This window comes from Candoia aspera, chromosome 7 (genome assembly GCF_035149785.1).
Source record: "Candoia aspera isolate rCanAsp1 chromosome 7, rCanAsp1.hap2, whole genome shotgun sequence".
Classification (NCBI taxonomy): Eukaryota; Metazoa; Chordata; class Lepidosauria; order Squamata; family Boidae; genus Candoia; species Candoia aspera.
Genome location: NC_086159.1, coordinates 58,608,520 through 58,629,538, shown reverse-complemented (window position 1 = coordinate 58,629,538; position 21,019 = coordinate 58,608,520). Strand labels below are relative to the sequence as shown.

General features: G+C 37.9%; 1 protein-coding gene across 1 annotated transcript in view; it reads right to left on the bottom strand.

The window, feature by feature from the left end:
* Positions 1–21,019, bottom strand: part of PTPRZ1 (protein tyrosine phosphatase receptor type Z1) — a 102,918-nt gene that overhangs the window by 40,402 nt on the left and 41,497 nt on the right. Inside the window, exons 3-9 of the mRNA XM_063309346.1 lie at positions 12,619–12,798; positions 10,620–10,771; positions 9,205–9,300; positions 8,579–8,645; positions 6,270–6,427; positions 5,286–5,436; positions 2,176–2,360 (exon numbers count right to left, since the gene is read on the bottom strand). Of these exons, the coding sequence (XP_063165416.1) occupies positions 2,176–2,360; positions 5,286–5,436; positions 6,270–6,427; positions 8,579–8,645; positions 9,205–9,300; positions 10,620–10,771; positions 12,619–12,798 (989 nt within the window). The remainder of the gene's footprint in view (positions 1–2,175; positions 2,361–5,285; positions 5,437–6,269; positions 6,428–8,578; positions 8,646–9,204; positions 9,301–10,619; positions 10,772–12,618; positions 12,799–21,019) is intronic.

The following is a 21,019-nucleotide window of genomic DNA, read 5'->3' as shown; positions in this document are numbered from 1 at the left end:
GCTTAGAGTTGCCAAGGTTGAGGAACCCTGGTCTAGACAGAAGGGGACTAAACCAGGAGTTCCTGGGAGTAAGTACTCTGGATCCAGAAATGGGCATAATCAATATGCAATATGGACTTGTGCATTGGCACTCCAATGCCAGTATCATCTAGCTGACCCTGGTATACAATTGGCTACCATCAACATACTGATGATACCCAGTGTTGGTAGATGATCTCACCCAGCAGCTTTATGTAGATGCTAAATAGGACTTGGAGAGGGTATAGCCCTGAGGCACCCTACAAAGAAGGGATTTAGGGCTAGACCTCTCTCTGCAACACTGACTGAAACCAGCCCAGGAGAAAGAAGTACCACTGTAATACTTCCAATCTCCTGAGCCAGTCCAGGAGGAGACCATAATCAGTGATATCAAAAGCTACTGAGAAATCAAGGAGGCCTAAGCCCCCATCCCATTCCTACCAAAGTTCATTAACAAGTGTCACCAATGCTATTTCAGTGCTGTAACCAGGTCTGAAACCTGACTGAAAAGGGTCCAGATCATAAGTTTCCTTTGAGGCCTGCTGGAGTAGCAAACTGACCACCTTGTCAACAATTTTTCCTAGAAAGGGGAGGTGGGAGACCAGATGAAAATTGTCCAGTTTTATTGGATCCAATGATGGTTTCTTGAGGATAGGATGGACAACCACCTCTTTCAAAGCAGGTGGAACCACCCCATCCTTCACAGAGACATTAACAATCACATGGACCCAACCACATGTCACCTGTCCTAACAGTCAGGAATCTGCTGAGACGAGGAGTAGGTCTCTAGTGTTTATTACTGCTACATAAGACAGAATCCTAACAAACTGAAGAAGCGTGGGAAAACCCAGACAGATAAACCCCAAAAGTTAAGGCAGGTCTGATCTGTGTTTCTTTGAATGGCTGCTTAATTCCTCAGTACTACGCATGCGTTTCCCCCCCTCCTGCTCACCATCAGTACTCATGACATCACCTCCCAGGAGGCTTTAATCACTTTGGACAGACATGGATCTAAAACACAGCTGGAAGGATCCTGTCCACTTCAGGATTAACAGGCTCAAACTCCTCCCAGATAATCAAGCAAGACCATCCCTCAGGCAAATCCATAGGATTTGTACAGCTAGAGTCCAATTCTGAGTGACATTATCCACAGATACCTAGAATAGTCCTTAGGGAAATCCTGTAAATGTTCCCGTTGGCCCTCCTTGCCCAGGAGAGACTGGATCATCTTAAACAGGGCTGCTGGTCAGATCTCCATAGATGCAATAAGGGCAGAAAAATAATTATATTTTGCTGCTGTTATTGCCACAAAGTAATCCTTAAGAAGACTCTTACCCATGCTCAGTTGGGTTCACTCTTCATTTACCTTTAGCAGCACTCTAGGCATCTGTTATGCAGCTTCAACCCCCCACATGCTGGGGCAGATCAATCAAATAGGTCCTATGTTCCTGCAGTGGAGTGCAGTCAGAGAAAACTCCAAGGCTAATAGGGAAAGACGTGTCCATGACAAGGGACTAAAAGTGACAGCATTCTATTCCAGATCCTGCCACCACAGCCCTGTCACCACAGCCCTGAATGTATGACCCCCACTGTGAGTTGGGCTAGAGATAACCATGGTTGCTATGATGACCATAAATTCCTGGTCCATCTCTGAGTCCACATCCAGGGATGGAAGGTTGATTTCCACTAGTACCATAAGCCTGGGAAACTCCACTGTTAACCCACTCACAGACTCAAGCAGACAGGTAGGTAACTATGTAGCTGTGAGGTTGGTATACTAGCAACAGTCTCCTCAACAGCCCAATTTCACCAACAGGATCTCACTACCAATTATCTCTTGGAATATCAATTACCTCTGTGGCAGCATTCTTGGAAGCCACCAGGGTTTCTCGGATAACAATAACTACACAATCCATGAAATGTATTAGTACAGGGGAATGATTGTAGGAATGGGAATAGTTCTAGGGTACTGCATGAGGTGAAACCAACTTAGTAAGCATAGATAAAGATAGAGGAAACCTACATAACAGTTATCCCTCTGAAGCACTTTAAAATACAAGCTTATACAGATCCACTGTATATGTGTAATCCCATACATGTTGAATTCACTGGGGCATATTCCCAGATTCACAGAAGACCTTTGAAGTGGTCATTTACCAAGTCCTGGTAACCATCAGTTAGGAATTCATGCTTTGTCTGGTCTTCTCCTTCCAACTGTTGGTAGAATACAGCAAATTTTTCAATCATCGTGTCATACACTACTCTTGGCCTTTCCCAAGTAACAAGAAGACTAGTATAGTTCTTTGGATCGGCTTGAACATTTTCTGGTTCCAAGCTGCAAACTTAAAAAAAAAAAGTTTGTTTACAGGTTATAGTAATTATGTATTGAAGAAAAATAAATACAAGATAGAGCTACAGAGAAAAAACTCATAGTTGTCTTTCACCCTAGGATGAGCCCAACTTTTAATAACTTCTTTATAAATTCATTGTGGATCTTTTATTATTTTCTATTGTTACGTTGTAATGTGGATATTTTAACTATTTTCTGTAACCTCCCATGAATCTGAATAGGTTTGGCCAATACTCATTTAATAAATAAATAAGCATCTTCCTGCATTCACTACTGAAAAAAGAGATTAAATACTACCAAACTCAAGGCTGGCTCATCTTTATAGCCATTAAGCTATAAAACTGTTTCAATTACACTAGAGGAGGAATGTGTGCTGATCTAGAATAATTTAAGCAATATATAGCCCTCCTCCTCAAAATACTTTGAGTGCCATACTCCATAGTCCTTACCAGAGCTACTGCCAAATTATAATTCTTAATGTTACAGAAGAAGAAAATCATTAAAATACATGGGGAGTAATCATATTAACTATATTAAATTAATTTAAATTAAATAACATTTAGTTTTTGCCACATCCTACTACTCCAGAAACCATGAAAAGGCTAAATGTGGTTAGCCTTGGTTATTTTTTAACAACTGCAGATGGGGGTGGGGTGAATTCCCTTGGTTAAAAATGACTGTGCAACCATCTATAGATAAAAGACTATATCCAGATTTGGAATAATGCACACCTGATGGGGAAAGAGATTAAAGTATTTTTCCTGGCTACTCTGACCTGCAAGAGCAGGTTGGTGTAGTTGTTAAGGCACTGGGCTAGAAACAGGGAGACTGTGAGTTCCAGTACTGCTTTAGGCATGAATCCAGCTGGGTGATCCTGGGCCAGTCACTCTATCTCAGCCCTAGGAAGGAGGCAATGGCAAACCACTTCTGAAATCTTGCCAAAAAAACCCTGCAGGGACTTGTCCAGGCAGTTGCCAGGAGTCAAATACTGACTCAAAGGCATACATATATAATCTGACATAGAATTCACCCCACCCACATCTGCAGATGTTAAATAATTTCTGCTAGCATTTTAAGATGTCAGCCTCATTCTTCAGCCTCAGCTTCATACTGCTTGTACTTATATAACCATTTTTAGAAGCACATATGGATAAATAAATAAATAAAGCAAACATGTACTATTGCTGTAATATTATTGCAGGAACTGGAAAGGTGAAGTTTAAAAAAAATACATAACCAAGGGATTGAAATGAATAACTGTTAGGCTCAGCTCTGTTTCAAATATGTAATAACCATCCTTCTTGCACTTTTTTTTTTTTAGCTGGGAGATTTAATCTGGAAATATCTTCTCATTTCAAGATAGCAGATCTTGAATGATATCTCAGCTCAGACTATGGGATGGTTTTTGGTGTTCGCAAAAACAATAGTGGTCTTTCTTGATCCAACTGTATAGAATACTCTGAATGCTAGGATTATTGGGGTGCAGTGAAGATAAGGTCTGTGGTATTGTAGTAAAAATCAATGATTTCCTACAGGCAAGAAAGGCTAAACTGCCTTTAATTAGATTTAAACTAGTTCAATGCAGCCACCTGAAAATATAAATTGGCCTTAATTCAGAAAAAAAAGCCTTAACCCATTTACTGAGATGTCATCATTGCATAATCGATTTTCATTAAAATGATTTCACTTAGATTTTTAAAATGTGTTTTCCCCTTATTATTATTTCGGAATTTGTCTTTTGAACACAAGGGGGCACCCAGTACTCAGTATAGTTTTCTAACATTAAACCTGCATAATAAAATAAAAAAATTAGAGGTATTTTTCCTATTTTATCAACCTGAAGTTTAATAACACAATCTTATTTAACGTGTGACCTATGTTAAAGCTTCTTTTAGAATAAAACACTAAACAGATAATATATTAGTTATCATTTACTAGATTTTGTGACATATTCATTTGTTAGACTGAACAGATACTCTGAACCCTTGTTGTATCCAGTGGGCAAAAACCCCTCATTCAGTTGTATTAATTGTTTTTTGGCCTTTTGGCTAAGCTCGCGGCAGTTGTTAAGTAAATCACTGCAGGTGTTAAGCGAACCATGTGGTTGTTAAGTGAATTACACAGTTCCTCATTGATTTTGCTTGCCAGAAGCCAGCTGGGAAGGTCAAAAATGGCAATCATGTGACCACGGGATGCTGCGACGGTCATAAATGTGAACTGGTTGCCAAGTGCCCCAACCATGATCACATGACCACAGGGACACTGCAACAATCATAACTGTGAGGACCTGTTCTAAGTCAGATTTTTCAGCACTGTCGTAAGTCCGAACCATCACTAAATGAATGGTTGTTAAGCAAGGACTACCTGTACTTGCTTCAGACCTCAGGATGGAAATACAAAATGGTGACATTTGCAAGACACCATAACCATGTGTAGGTAATTATTTTAGCGTCTTCACTTTCTACTGTGGACGGGGTTATTTCTATTGCAAGTAATAGCACACTTAATCAAGACAAAGGTGATATGAACAGCCTTTTCCAGTTTGGTGTTTTCCAACTGTGCTAGCAGTCCCAATATATCTGGAAGGCACTAGGTTGGGAAAGCTGGTGTAGAGGCATGTATTTGTGTGAGAATCCCTAGGAGTATGTTGATATATCTTGGAAAACTCAACTGAATGATAGATAATTCATGCTGGACAAATTTTCAAATTTTGGCAAGGTTGAATTTATTTACCCACTTATTTTTTGCTCCTTGATCCATGCCCCACAGCTAATTGGCACAAGAAATAAATGTCTTAAAACTCTCTGCACGTGGACAGTTGAATAAGGATCTGTATTCTTATTCTGTTTTCCACCAGAGCAATTCATGGTGACAAAAATGATGCTTAAGCCTGCAGTTCTAAGAAACAAATAAGTACCTGCTTCATGAATCTCTTCCTGCCCAGTATATGATGAAAATACTTGGCCAGAAAACTTATGTTGTTGATCTCTAAAATTATTTTGTAGATAGTCCATCAGCATCACATAACCAGATTGCTGCATGGTCAGAACATCACAAAATACAGACAGCTGGAAAAAGACAATAAATGGAACCATGGAAGGAATTTATTAAGGAATAAATTTTTTAAAAGCCATATTCAGTTGATGGAGAAACATGTATTACTCTAAATGTCTAAATGTTATGTTTCCTGATTCTTCCTATATAATCTCTTTGTTTAGCAGGAACATTAGCTCCCTTAGCTTTTGTTTAAAAGAAACATAACTCAGGACCACATTTTGTCATTCTTTTTGTCCATAAAAGAATTCAGGTATAAATCAAACTGGCATTTTAAAACACAATAGAAATGTGAAAGGTGGTACATGAGCGGAGAGGAAAAAGAGGAGACATGAGGAAAGAGGAGACAAAGAGGAAAAAGAGGAGGCACACCATACAAGTTCGAAGTTCGTTATGAGCCTTAACAAAATACTTTTTATAAGGTCAACATTGTTACAGATACAGTTCATGCCATTACAAAGTGAGTTTTCAATTACAGATAACATTCTAATCACCAATAAGCAAATATATTTTGTTGGTTTGGAATAGTGCATGCTCTTCCTAAAGCTGGTGTAGATGCAGGTAGTACAACTGTTTATTTCTGGAGAAAATTCTTTCTTGTTGCACTGTAATCATGTACATTTGTCTACTGACCTGTATCCAATGGCACCTTCACAGTATTGAAACTGATAGTGTATTTTTTAATACAGTAATTTACTCTGACATTCACTCTGTGGCCCCTATTTTAGAAAGTCATACGATCTCGATATAAATTTAAATATTTTGTGTAATGAAAATATGAAGCAACTGCATATAATTTTTCTTTACAATTAGGATCAACTGTTTCATTCACACATATATAAATTACCTGGTTTTCTGAAATGTTAACAGCGTCTTTGAACACAATCCATTCAACAGTTTCTGAGCATGGAGGAGTTGACAAAGATCCATTGTAAGTGTAATATTTGTCTGTTGAATTTGGCAAAAGATTCAACAAAATGAAAGGCTCCAGTTCATTTTTTTTCCCTGCAAAATATAAAGAAGTTCCCATGACGATATTTTAAAATCCAACTTGCATAAAGTAGAAGTGGAGTTGCTGGGTGAAGGCATAGATCTGTCTAGGTCAAAATGTTTTGCTACCTTTCAAGGCTGAATTCTCCTCAAGGTGAGTCAGAATCAAAATATAAATAGGGAATGGGCAATCTGTGGCCTGCACTGTCCCCAACACCCCGTTTATACCTCCCAGAGCCCTAGAATGCCACGGTTAGCCTGTGGGGGATTAAGGGGTAAAATGAATGCCTTAAACCTTGCAAAGGCCTAAGGCTCCCTTAACATCCCTTAAAATCTCTGTCATGAAGGGGTCCATTTTTCCTGATGAGTAGAAATGGAAGGGTAAGGGGCAAAATGATTGCTTTATGACTGTGAAAGGAAACCAGATTAAAGCATCTCCATTACACAACTCCATATGCGATAGATTGTTAATGAGTGACCCCTAGCCATGAACTAAAATGTTCAGTAATCTGGTCATTTAGCCATTCCCCTTTCTAACTCAGTCACCCAGTTTTTGTCCTTCTGCAGATCCTGGAATCCTTCTGCACCTGCTGATTATCCTCCTGCTATACCTGAATAAGTGAGGTTTTATGTCCAAGTACCAGAAATAGAGGAAAAAGAACTAAGATATCAGTACAAGGGGAAAATTAGAGTGGAGGTCGCTTCTTTAATGCCCTGATTATGAACTCCCCTGAAGAATCTCATTAGCTGACGCTGGAAAACAATGCTAGACTACATGGTCTTTTTCTTTAATCCGGGAGAATAACTCTTGAAATGAATGTATATATTTAATCAATCAATCAAAACAAAACAAAACCTCCTTTAAATTGCCATGCTGAGCCTGTGATTGTCTCCAGCTGGAACTCTTATAACCAACAGAGCTACAGTCCACCAGCTCTTCCTTCTATCTTGTAAAGTGCAGAAAATGCCCACTGCTGCCACACACTTTCCATCACAGTGGCATAGTTTCTTCTTAGCTAGAAAAGGGGTGCAATTCCCTTTTCTATGCCTCTCCTTGCCAAATAGAATATGGAAGCTGAAATCTCTCTGTTATGGAAATGCTAGGAGGAGCCATTTCAGGAAAGGTGGGGTGGTACCTGTGCAGCAGGGTTTCAATGCTTTAAAGGACATTCCTCACTGGAGTTGCTGAACAACACACTGTGATAATATCTCACTGGGAGCAAAATGTTATCTTGCTCTGTGTTTTATTTCAAAACCTAGTCCTCTCAAACAAATCATTTGCTATAGCCATTCTCTTGATACATGTTATCCTACTGAATGTAGCTTTCTGCATCTGTAATATTTAAAGCAGATATAAAGGAGGCTATCTCAGCTTGTTTGGGTGCAATTTAAATTATCCCTGACTTGAATGCTATTGAAACACTATGCCTTACTGTGGTTTTTTAGTTTGCTTATGTTGAAAAGGGTCTGAGGGAGTAGCAAAGAGTACCTGTGCATTAAAGTAAGGTCTCCTCTGAGTTGAACTTGACTCTAGGGAACCTCACATATGCATCTTATGGAAATGGCTTGCCATTACCTTCTTCTGATTTTGTTTTATTTTGTTGCTGTTGTTGTTTCAGTCACCAGCCTAACTCATAACAGTGGCCTTTCCCAATGGATTCCCACCCAAACATTAACTGAGTTCCAATCCTGTAACAACATGCTGCCTGGCCTTTACAAGGAAGGTTCATGTCTTGCCATGATATGTGAAGTTTCTTTTTGGAATAAAACTTTAACAGTATCTTTGCTCATATGAAATGGTACTGAATATTATGGCTATGAGAATGGGGGAGTAGGGCTGATTAAAACCATTCAGAGAGATACTCTGCAAAGTACCTCTTTAACTCCCTGTTCACAGCATTGAAGAGCCATGTCTTCTGAAGATTTGGCATGGCATCTTGAGGGTCTCTGTGCATTGTCTAAGCATGTTCAGAAGACATTTCCATTGGGAAACAAAGTGCCTCTCTGGATGTTATGCACAACTCTACTATTTATATATCTGCAGCTGTAGGATTTGAGCAAGGTTTTGTCATGCATGCAGATACCATAAATTCATATATCACCAGGCTTAGAATCTTCAAAGTGATAACTGTTCATATAGTTTCTCAAATTATGCCACAGACTCACCAAACCGACTAACACTGGCCACTCCTTCAATAATTGAATTGTAATCTATATTATCTTCCAGACCAACCTGTTGAAGAAAGATTGGACTTTTCTCAGTAAGAAATCATGCAAGGTATCATTAGTATGACAGCTCTTAAATTATAAAAATATATTTCTTTTAATATTCTAAAGGTAAAGGTAAAGGTTTCCCTTGACGTAAAGTCCAGTCGTGTCCGACTCTAGGGGGCGGTGCTCATCTCCGTTTCAAAGCCTTGGAGCCGGCGTTGTCATAGACACTTCCGGGTCATGTGGCCAGTATGACTCACGGAACGCCGTTACCTTCCCGCCGAAGCGGTACCAATTAATCTACTCACATTTGCATGTTTTCGAACTGCTTGGTGTGCAGAAGCTGGGACGAGCAACGGGAGCTCACCCCGCCGCGCGGTTTCGAACCGCCGACCTTCCGATCGACAGCTCAGCGGTTTAACCCGCAGCGCCACATTAATTCCCAAGCTCTGCTGAAAATAAGGCTTATTCTTCTTCTTTAAAATTACAATAATACACGTACATACAGCACAACTCTTACCCTCAAAATGGAAACAATTACATTCAAAGTTGAAGAATCAATAACCATTAACAATGATTACCTCAAATAAAACTGATAAAGTTCTTAATTTCCCATTTCCTTCGATTGCTTTCTCTATATCTGAAAACTCATTTGAATCATAACAGTAGATTTGCATCTGTAAATATAATAGCATAGTGTTTTTTTGAGTTAATAGAACTGTGAAAAAAATATACAAAGGACATTTATTAGTTGAGATCTATCAGGAACTTTAGAAATCTAAAGCACTGATATGCTGTGTTTGAAATTTTCCAGTTTCTAAAAACTTGGGAACATATTGCTCAAAATAGCTGGCTGGGGAATTCTGGGAGTTGAAGTCCACACCTCTTAAAGTTGCCAAGGTTGAGAAACACCGCCTTAAGCACAGCCCAACAATGGTGATCCTCAGCCCTTCCATTGCTTACCTAACAAGACATTAAGACTCAATAAGTGCTGAAAACTAAAGTTGAGTGTGGCAGTGAAAGAGTTAAGGGCATGATAGCTAAGGGAAGACTCTCTGGTACCCCCTTTCCCTTAGTGCTTATTTGGCTGAATGGTTTCAGTTACAGCTTTCTGGGAATTGCATGCAATAAAGGAAGCAACACATATACTCTGCTTTACTTGGTGGACAATTGGAAAAGGGAATTGGAAGAAAACATTAAGGCCCAAGAAGGATTCAACCAATGAGATGAAACTTGCTCTGTGTCACTTGAAAGACTAAAAGCAGTACCTTGAATTGGTCCAGAATTAGTAACTACTACACATGGCAAATCAGCTCCATTCTTTGGAACTAACTGAAGTTACAGGTAGTCCTTGGCTTATGACCATTCATTTAGTGACCATTTGAAGTTATGATGGCGCTGAAAAAAGTGACTTATGACCGGTTCTTACACGACTGTCACATAATGACTGTGGTCTTGTGATCAAAATTCAATTGCTTGGCAACTGGCATGTATTTACAATGGTTGCAGTGTCCCGGGGTCACATGATTGCCATTTGCAACCTTCCCAGCTGGCTTCTGACAAGCAAAATCAATGGAGGAAGCCAGATTCACTTAACGACCATGTGATTAGCTTAACAACCATGTGATTCACTTAACAACCATGGTGATGCACTTAATGATGCAGCAAAAAGGTTGCAAAATTGGGTGCAGTCACATGATGCCTCACTTAATGGCTGCATTACTAAGCAACTGAAGTTCCAGTTCCAATTATGGTTGTAAGTTGAGGACTACCTGTACTGTATCAGAAAGTATAATCAATTGTACCATTCCATCAAAGCTATTCTGAAGAGATTAAAAAAATGAGTCTTGAGCTTTTTTTTAAAAAGGTAAACTAAGCACTTCTGTAAACATACTAGTCAGTGTTATTTATAGCTATTTAATTATATCTATACAAATGAAAGTGCACAAATATGTTGGTATTTCTAATGTTATTAAAATTAATTACAATTAATTACCTCAAGGGGATATTTTTGTCCAGCTATACTATGTTCAGATCCATCATGAGATATATTGCATTTTCCCCAGTGAAATGTTATCCTACTTGCTTTAAATATAGCTTCTGATCCTCCTCCAATTACAAAGTATTCATTTTTCAGCTTAATTTCCACTGAAAAAAGAAACAAAAATAACTATTCATTATACTTAAGAAAAAATAACTTGCATTTCAAATTTATCAGCCTTAATTTTAAAATGATCAAATCAAATGATATATCAACACCATGAGTGCAATCTAGAACAGATTAATTACATTTTCCCCACTGAAATCAACAGGATTTGAGCTAAATTAATATGATTAATAATATTAATATATTTCATATATTTCAGCTCAGAATATAGTTTGAATTTAACCCAGTAAGTGTAATTTATACTTTATGGAGGGGAATTATGGAAATGGACAGGTAGACTGTCTCAAACATAGACAGGGTTAGTGTTAGTGCTAGGACACATTATTTTCTACTGTCACTGTGGCACTACTGACTGTTTAAAGCAGTCTGTCTCAACTCTGGCAACTTTAAGATACATGGACTTCAGACCACAGAATTCCCCAACCAGCCATGCTGGCTGGGGAATTCTGAGAGCTGAAGTCCACGTATCTTAAAGTTGCCAAGACTGAGAAACACTGGTTTAAAGCAATGACTTCTAAGGACTTTGGAGATGAGAGTCAAGGAGTCACTAATAGCTCTCTTTCCCTGCCTCCCAAATTCCCACCTTTAAATGTCCATGCACCATTAAGCATTTCTTCTATGCATTTCTATGAAAACTTGTTCCATTGTTTGTGTGGAAACTGAACATAATCCTGGTTTACTATTCCTGTTAACATAATGTAGTAAAAAATGAATCTAAATAAGCTATAATGTGTAATGTTTACATTTTTAGATTAAATAAGATTGCTTATATGAATTTTAATATATTTTGTACACTTTAAATAAAATGTGTCTACCTATCAGTTTTGTTATCTAATTTATAATTTTCAAAAGTCAAGTTTGCTTTAAAAATTCTGTGAGAAATAAAATAATAAAATAAATTATGTAGTGATACAATTGGTTTGCAACTACCTAATTTCAGCAGATAAATGATATAATACGTGTGATAGAAGGAAAACTTATTAATATTAAATATTAAATCAAATTTAAGAAAATAAATACCTCAGTTTCAAAAAATATGCTTTATGGGCCTGTGGAATATTCAACAGATTTCTATTCCATACCTCAAGTTTTTGGAATTTCTCTTCAGTTTCCAAATGATGAATTATTAAGTAATTTAGTGCTTCAAATTTATGTTTTTGAGAAATAGTTCAGCACTCTCTTATACAAAGGGAATATACTATACAGGTCATTAGAGTCTATTACTATGAATAATTGCAGATTTCATAAAACAAAATCTAGACAGGTAATATTCTATATGATTGAATATCAATGCAATAGATGGTTATATTTATTTCAATTCATATTTATTTATGTGACTTATCAATACATACTGATTGACTAATCTGTACCTGGTAAAATCTCAGTAATTACAATGATATCTTTTTGAATTAGAAGATTATAATTAAGTGTGATACACTTTTAATGACTTCTTTATTAATTGCTCTGTGAAAACACTAGCTGTGTCTTTGTGACATAACGTGCAAAATGTGGGCTTCATTAATAGGCAGGCGTATTTTGTTACAAATATATTTATATTCAGGAAATAGGAAGGATTGGATTATAGGAATCATGTGATTCAAGGGCTATTTTTGTTACTGTGTTTGTTTTGTCCCTGGAGGCCTCATGATTTAATGCCTGTCTGCTCTTGCCAGCTGTCTTCCCAATAATTGCAAGAATGTTAATTTCAAAAAGATAAAAAAGAGAGAAAATGAACCAAGAGACTGTAAAAAAAAATCTACATGCAGTTGCTTCACATGTGAACAAATTTCTATGAATATTAAATCAAATATGAATATACATTTTGTACCTGTTTTGCCTGTATTATAGATTAAGGTGTCTTTTGAAGTTTCTTCTTCCCAACCTTTGAACTTCAGTTCCTTGAGGTCCACATTTACTTGAGTAAGATCTTCATCAATGTTAATAGGTGACTGCTTGGCACCATTGCATGCTGGATATTTTTTCCCCCAGCTTGTTTGATTTAAGGCTCCTAAACATCAAAACAAATCAGGAAGTAATTTAATGAAACATATGCAACTGCTTTTGGTTTTTTATGAAAGGAACAAATTACACTCTAAAGACATGTCTGTGTTCATCTCTGTTCAAGAAGATTTATTTATTAATATTAAAGCTCCCCTCTATTTCATATGCTCTTATAACAGAAAAGTTGTTAGGGGAAACATTTACAAATGTCCTGCCAAGTCACAAATGTTAATGGTTTTCCTACTAACAGATTAAGGTGCTATTGTCTCTAATCATTTTTGGCCAGAGGTTGAATTCAACTGCCCCCTTTTCGAATGTTAATTATTGCACCTGGGGGGAGGAACCTGCCCGGACTTGTTTCAGTTCTTCTTTCTCTTCTGTGCCGGCATGTAGCAAGCCAGGTAGCTCTTAATGAGAGCCAAGTCCTTTAAATATGTTTTTGCTTTTTGTAAATAAATTATTTTTGTAGATATGCCTGGTGTGTGTGACTTTTCTGATCTCTCCTGGGCTAAAGGCTTTCCCAGCAATCTGCCAACAACAAATCCCCTCTTGTGCAAAGCTCCTCCTCTTCCTCCTGTGCTATTATTTTCATCCCCTTTCTCCATCTTTCATACCGTAAGAAAGTAAGTGTGTATGACTTGACAGATGCCCAGAATCACCAGCTTAGGTCTAACTGACAGCATACTAAGTGCTCCTAACTGAAAGCACATTCTGGATTAAGGTTCTTTTCACAACTTCCAAAAGAATGGGACATGAACACCTATAATGCTACTTAGTTGGGGCCTAACCATTGCTGAAGCATTTATGCTGTACACACAATGCTGGACAGTTCCTTTGCTTAGTTGAACTCCCAATACTTGACCTAGATGATTCATGGGCATCCATGAGTGAGGAAGGGAACTGAAATCATGCATGTCATGATTCCATTATGCAAAAGACCCAAAATACGTAATTTGTATCAATCATTATGATTACACAATGATGGACATGATGATAGGCATGATGTTATTGTGGCTTCTACTGGGCACCCATGATAGGAATAATGACAAGGCAAGATTTTACTTCTTTGGCAAGAATAATAGGAGCAGGACAATGTGATGTCAAACTCATCATATTCCTCTTAAGGTTTGATAATCTGGCAAAACAAAAATTTAAGAAGGACATAGAATGTTTTCCACAATGCAACTCAGCAGACCATGATTTTCTGCTACCATTATTGTAGAATTCTGAATATTATTTCCAGGGAAGTGTTTATAACAGAAAGCTCACTTCAAGAAAAACAGTCATACTTCCTCCTGCCCATGCATACTTTACATATCTCTAACAGTAAGAATTGTGATCTATGAAATAACTCTCTGATTTCTGACTGCAGAGGTTTTAAAAGTCACAAAACTTTACCAAAGCTTTTAATTACAAATCTAACCTTTCAAACTGTGTCACCTATTTAAATTAATAGTGAGCAGTCAGGATTGCATCAAAAATATTGTACCATTTGCATTTTGCTTGATTGCTCTCATTTTTGCTGACTTCTATGTAATCTGTCACAAAGAACAGAAATATATAAAAGCTTGTCATCTCCTCATTCTCTGCCAGAGCAGTTAATTACAATGATTTTCGAGCAGTAATTGTTCCAGTCCTGCTCTGAAAATATTCTTAGCATTGTACTGTCCCATGTCCTTTCTATACTTCACTGTTGCTTTTTGGAACTGATTCTAAGATGCTAGTCCTGTAGTTGACAATATGTTGGATTTTATTATTTCCAATGCAAAAGAATGTTTGAAAGAAGTTATGGAGGAGGTTGGAATTCTGTCCATCAGCTTAATAAATCTCTGAAAACTGAACAGACTGGGACCAAATATAGTGAGTAGGGGGAGGCCAGCAAAAGAAAATAAGCAAGATCAGGCAGGGGGCTGTAAAATAAAAAAGAAGTCCTGAGTTTTTCCCCAGTGATCCCTGTGTTGGTCAGTGGCTCAGAATGTTGGTGATTTATCTGTTCTAAGCCCTATTCCCTCCCAGTCATATGACCCAGAGTGGAGCATATCCAGCCCACACAGCCCTTCCCAGCATACTAGACGCAATGTGAGTGAGAACAAAAATATATCCTCAGAAAGACGCAACACATTGTTACACACAAGATGCTCCTATGTCTGTTGGTAAGGATTGGAAAGAATTCCAGAAGCCATCCTCTGCATGCTTTAGCTATATTATTTACCAATATATTATATATACTAAAGTATTTCTTTGTCTCTCTCTCTTTTGTTTTGAACAACCAATACACAGAGTCACATTTGGAGTTCTCCCTGCTGTCAAGGCCTTTCCTGTTTGAGTGGCTGCAACCTTGAAGCAATTCGTATCTTCTGCTTGATTGACAGAGACTTAAATGTTTGTTCTGTTTTTTGTTTATTTGTTCAGTTGCTCCCGACTCTTCGTGACTTCATGGACCAGCCCACACCAGAGCTTCCTGTCGGTAGTCAACACCCCCAGCTCCCCCAAGGTCGAGTCTGTCACCTCTAGAATGTCATCCATCCATCTTGCCCTTGGTCGGCCCCTCTTCCTTTTGCCTTCCACTCTCCCTAGCATCAGCATCTTCTCCAGGCTGTCCTGTCTTCTCATTACGTGGCCAAAGTATTTCAGTTTTGCCTTTAATATCATTCCCTCAAGTGAGCAGTCTGGCTTTATTTCCTGGAGGATGGACTGGTTTGATCTTCTTGCAGTTCAAGGCACTCTCAGAATTTTCCTCCAGCACCACAGTTCAAAAGCATCGATCTTCCTTCTGTCAGCCTTCCTTATGGTCCAGCTCTCGCAGCCATATGTTACTACGGGGAACACCATTGCTTTAACTATGCGGGCCTTTGTTGTCAGTGTGATGTCTCTGCTCTTAACTATTTTATTGAGATTTGTCATTGCTCTCCTCCCAAGAATTAAATGTCTTCTGATTTCCTGGCTGCAGTCAGCGGCTGCAGTAATCTTTGCACCTAGAAATACAAAGTCTGTCACTGCTTCTATGTTTTCTCCTTCGATTTGCCAGTTATCAATCAAGCTGGTTGCCATAATCTTGGGGTTTTTTTAGGTTTAACTGCAACCCAGCTTTTGCACTTTCTTCTTTCAGCTTCATCATAAGGCTTCTCAGTTTGTTCCATTAGTTACTTCTAATACAAATTATAGTTACATATTTCCAAGCACTCAGTTTCTGTATTTCAGGAAAACTTCAACAAATGTTAAAAATCTTATTTTAGACAATATAATAGAAATAAAGAAGTAAACAAGGCATGGCCAATTCTCTTATTCAAAAGCAAAATGTTTTTTCATCCTCAGTCACAACTGCATTACTTTTTGGGCTGGAAAACTGTTGGTCACCCTGCAGCTAGCTAATGCTGGAAAGACCTGTTTGTTTTAAAGTCTTTTTCTCATCTCACCCACATGTTAGCTGGCCTTGTCATTGGAAAAGGAAACCAGGACAAAGTAATTGCTGGAAAAATGAAAATGGGTGTGCAGCCAGTTTATTCTTTTTACTAAGAAATACATGCTCTGAAGCTGAAGGGCTGCCTGCTTTCTCAGTGTGGAACATGGGACATATTAGAAGGACACAGCCGGCTTCTGTGTATGATTTTGCCTGTTTTAGAACAAAAATGGACCAGCTCATAGAATGTAATGGATTATTCATGCAAGCAAATTAGCTAGAAAAACCACCAACCTGTTGATTATCGTAACACTGAAACAAAAGCGAGGTGAAAAGTTTTGCAGAGAGAACAATTCTGTTTGCAAAATATCATTGCACTTAAATATCACTAATGCTATTCTGTCTTAACATTCAGATAAAATCAAAAGCATTTCAAATAACATAGTTTGCACAAATAATGTTTTTCAGATAGTTGTAATTGAACTTGATGAATAAAATGTTAACTGAAAGTCGCATACAGTATTTCAAGAGCCCAGGAAAACTGTCAATACAGGTAGTCCTCAGTTAATGACCATCCCGTTCAGCGACTGTTCAAAGTTACAATGGTGCTGAAGGAGGAGACTTATAGCTGGTCCTCAAAGCTGTGGCCATTGCAGTGTCCCCATGGTCACATGATCATGATTTGGGCACTTGGCAACTGGTTCACAATTATGACAGTTGCAGCATCCTGTAGTCATGTGATCGCCATTTGCGACCTTCACTGCCAGCTCCCAACAAGCAAAGTAAGTGGGGAAGCTGGCAGGAGGTTGCAAATGGTGATCGCATGATGTTGCGTCCAACAACCATGCAGGATTCACCTAATGACTGCAACTGGAACTGCCAGAACTGCCATCGTAAGTTGGCATGGTCACATGAGGTCACGCTTTATGACCACGTTGCTTAGCGATGGAGTTCATGGTCCCAATTACCATTGTTAACCAAGGACTACCTGTACTACAGGTAGTTGCACTATTTTCAGGGTGAAGTCTAAAATATCTCAAAGAGTTCTTGGAAGAATGAACAAGAACCATATATGGAGTTCATAGTGGGCAGATAGAATAAGTTTGTGATAAACAGTGAATATGTGTGTCATTTCTTTAACTGAATGGATTTCCTTCCAGAGAAAATATCAGAACTTTTAACCTGATAATCATTCATTTTTATAATCCTCAAAATTTCAAAGATCATCATTTTTCACTAATTAAAAAATTTGGACTGCTGTGAACAGCTGGCTTGGAAGTGACATTCAAGCTAAACTTCTTGCTGAATTATATCAATACACAGGTGACCTTTAAAATAACTAGTCTCAGTGGCTGTAGCTGATTCTGCATAATAAGGTTATAAATAAAGTAGACAAACTTCACAGTCTGTGGAACAATGTCCTGTTCATGTGTGGCTGTAATATTGCATATGTATCATTTTGGAACATTTTTCCATTTTAACTGAGTTAAGGATATTTTAGAGTTGAAGCTGATACTACAATTCCACATCAAAACAAATTTTTGCTATTTGTGGTTGAAAGAGACCTTGGGGATACGTAGAAAGAGGTACAGAGACCCATGATACCTACTCCTCATTTGAAATTGACTATGAAAATTTGGAAATTTTCCCAACACATCTTGAGGCCAGGAGGTTGACTGTAGCTGTAGTATTGTCTTGATTTTTAAAATACATTTAACTTATTGTAATAGAAGTAACATTATTCAGTCAATGGCCAGCAAAATTTACAAAATATACAACATGAAAGTATTCAAATGGAGGAGGTAAAATACCAACATAGCAGAGAGTCTCTATAATAAAAATGTTAATATAAACTACTATGATAATGTATATTGATAAACTGTGTGAGTATAAAATACTACAGCCTCTGGGGTAAAAATACACATCATCTAAAACAAAATAACTAACACAGTTGCAGAATCTGTATATTAAAAGCCTTTATGATACAGTCAAAACCCTTTTGACCCTGTCATAAAGAAATACTGCAATTAAATATTACATTTAATTTATTACTGCTAGATTAAAGTGATATTTAAAATGTCCTATATATTCATTACTAATTTATAGTACAGCTAAGGGTGGACAGGATGTTTACCTTCTTTGCCAAATACATACTATACTCAGTCTATATGTACCATACTCAGTAAAATATATGGCAGTTCTAAACTATATCCTCACCCCCTTAAATACTTCCAAAAGTCTTAGTCACTAAACCAAAAAAAAAAAAAAGGAAGTCTTGCTGAACCTTTCATATCCCAGTTTTGGTCTTTTGCTCCACTACAATTATTGTAAATAAATTTTGCCTTATGCCTGTAAAGTAATAAACATTACTATACTTCACTTGTTCGCTGTGTGTGTGTGTGTCTGACTTCACTCCTATCCATACCTACCCTCTGACAGGTCCCAATACACATTGTCCCAAGGACCATGTGAGAACATGTTTACTGTATTAACCTGAGGGCTGCCACACTGAACACTTCGTACACTGATACAAAAGACCCTTAATTTTAATAATTACATTCTAATATAAAATCTGTCACTCTCCAGACCTTGTTAAATTGCAAGTTCCAGCAGTCCCAGCCATGTTGGGTTCCTTAGCTCAACACCATCAGCGCTTCTTTCAAGGGGAAGATGTTGCCCAGAAACACACACCAGCCCTCCATATGCAATGTATCCAAATCTCAGCAGAGGATCTAGCATAGTCTCTAACACAGATATCAAAATAAGACCTTTCCTGTGGTGACTGTCAGAAAAGCAGATCTTTCTGTAGCATATGAAGAAACTGTTGATCTTTGCCTGCTGTCACTCATATCCAGAAATGATAAAAGGAGGTGAAAGTGGGAGTGGGAGTGGGGAGCAAAGAGAATTTCAAAAGGTGCTACTCATGAAAACTCCTGGATATGATGGATTAATCAAATGGGACACATGGCAGCAAACATTAATCATAATTGAACAACTTTTTAAAAGGTCCTATTTCTGCCTGTCTCACCAGTCGGAACAGCTGAGTATCTAGATATATAAAGCAAATTAGCATTCTGCACAACTTGCAAAACCAGGAGGCATAGAGGGAAGCAATGTATTCATATCAAAATAAAAAAGCAGAAACAGATAAAAACAGTCATTTAGATAACATTTAACATAAAGCTTCTCCTGAGGAGAAATAAGAACAACTATGTATTATGGTATTTAAATAAATAAAATCAGACAGCTACAACTAACGATATTAAAAAGGTATGCCCTGTGTAAAGTGATGTAGAAAATACGTTAATCCAAATGTATTGGCAGGGTCCAACATTACTGTGAACAGATCACTCTGTGTGTGTGTGTGTGTGTGCGCGCATACAATAAAATGAATGCAGCGCTTCTTCCATTGAATTCAATAGAATTTACCTAGAGGATTGCTGCTAGTAAACTGAAGTATAGGTAAAAGATAGCCACAAAAGTATAAACTACATGTATCTATTATGTTACTCATTAGCTTTATAAACCCAAGTTTATAACATCCCATAACATCGACCCGCCCCACCCGGTCATGCAGAGAGGGCATGCTACGAACCCCGCCGGTAAAGGAATTCCACCTGGCGGGGTCCAGGAGGCAGGCCTTCTCTGCAGTGGCACCCGCCCTCTGGAACATTCTGCCCCCGGAGCTGAGACAGGTCCATTCGCTCCCGGACTTCCGGAAGAACCTAAAAACCTGGTTCTGCTGCCTCGCTTGGGGTGGGAGGGGCACCAGTTCATCTTGGGAGTGGCTAGTATCATAGATCTCTCTCCAACAAACAAGATCTACGCTGCTGGATTTTATATTTTTTACTCTATATTTATTTTATTTTTATAGAGTATTTATATTGTAATTTAAGTGTTTTTTGATTGTAAACCGCCCAGAGTCCCCTTTTCGGGGGAGATGGGCGGTGATAGAAATCTGAAATATAAATAAATAAATAAATAAGTTATAGTGTACCTTCCATAGAAAGTTAAATACCAATTTCTGAGAGCTTGTATAAGGAAGTGATAATAGAAGTTTAGTTCTGTTAATATCTCATTATGGACAGTTGAATACTGAATTTTCATGAAGTGCAAGAGTTATTATTTCAGAGGATACAAAATGCTTGCAGGAAAAGAAAAGGGCATTTTCTACTCTTAACCGTTCCTTTCTTTAGCTGTTTTATGGCACTTTTTAAAAATGTGTAAATGATCTGAAACAATTAAGAATCACGCAAACCCAATGACATCATAGTATCTAATAGCCAGTTTTGATGAGTTCATATAAGTGAGGATAAACAGGAAAGGCCATCGGCATTCATTCCTCATGTGTAACACTATGATGGCATTTTCTGTGTCTCTGCTATTTGGCATAAGTTTTGCACTTATTAAATTTTAATTGCAGATATTTGTATTTGACTTGTTTGGAGATAGGTGAATATTGCTCATATTTGCAACAAAATTTCTGTCCCACTGAAAGTAATGCAATACAGTTAGGACGACATCTGGATTCTACTTCAGCAACAATTTGTCTGAATTGGCTGGATTGTGTTAAGAGAAGCCTGGCCTAGTCGTCATGCCAAACATGATGCATCTTTCTACCTCCAGACAATCTGGATGCAGTTTTCTTCCTATCCTGAAAACACTTTTGCAAATATCCTAAAAGCTTTTTGGAGAGGATGATTGATCACCCTTTCTTCCTTACTGTTCCCCTCTGGGTTTGTTTAGTTGTTTGTTTGCCATCATTGTTCTTTTCTCTTGTGCTGTTTTTGAGTTTTTGTATACAGCCTATACAGTTTTTTTTCCTGCT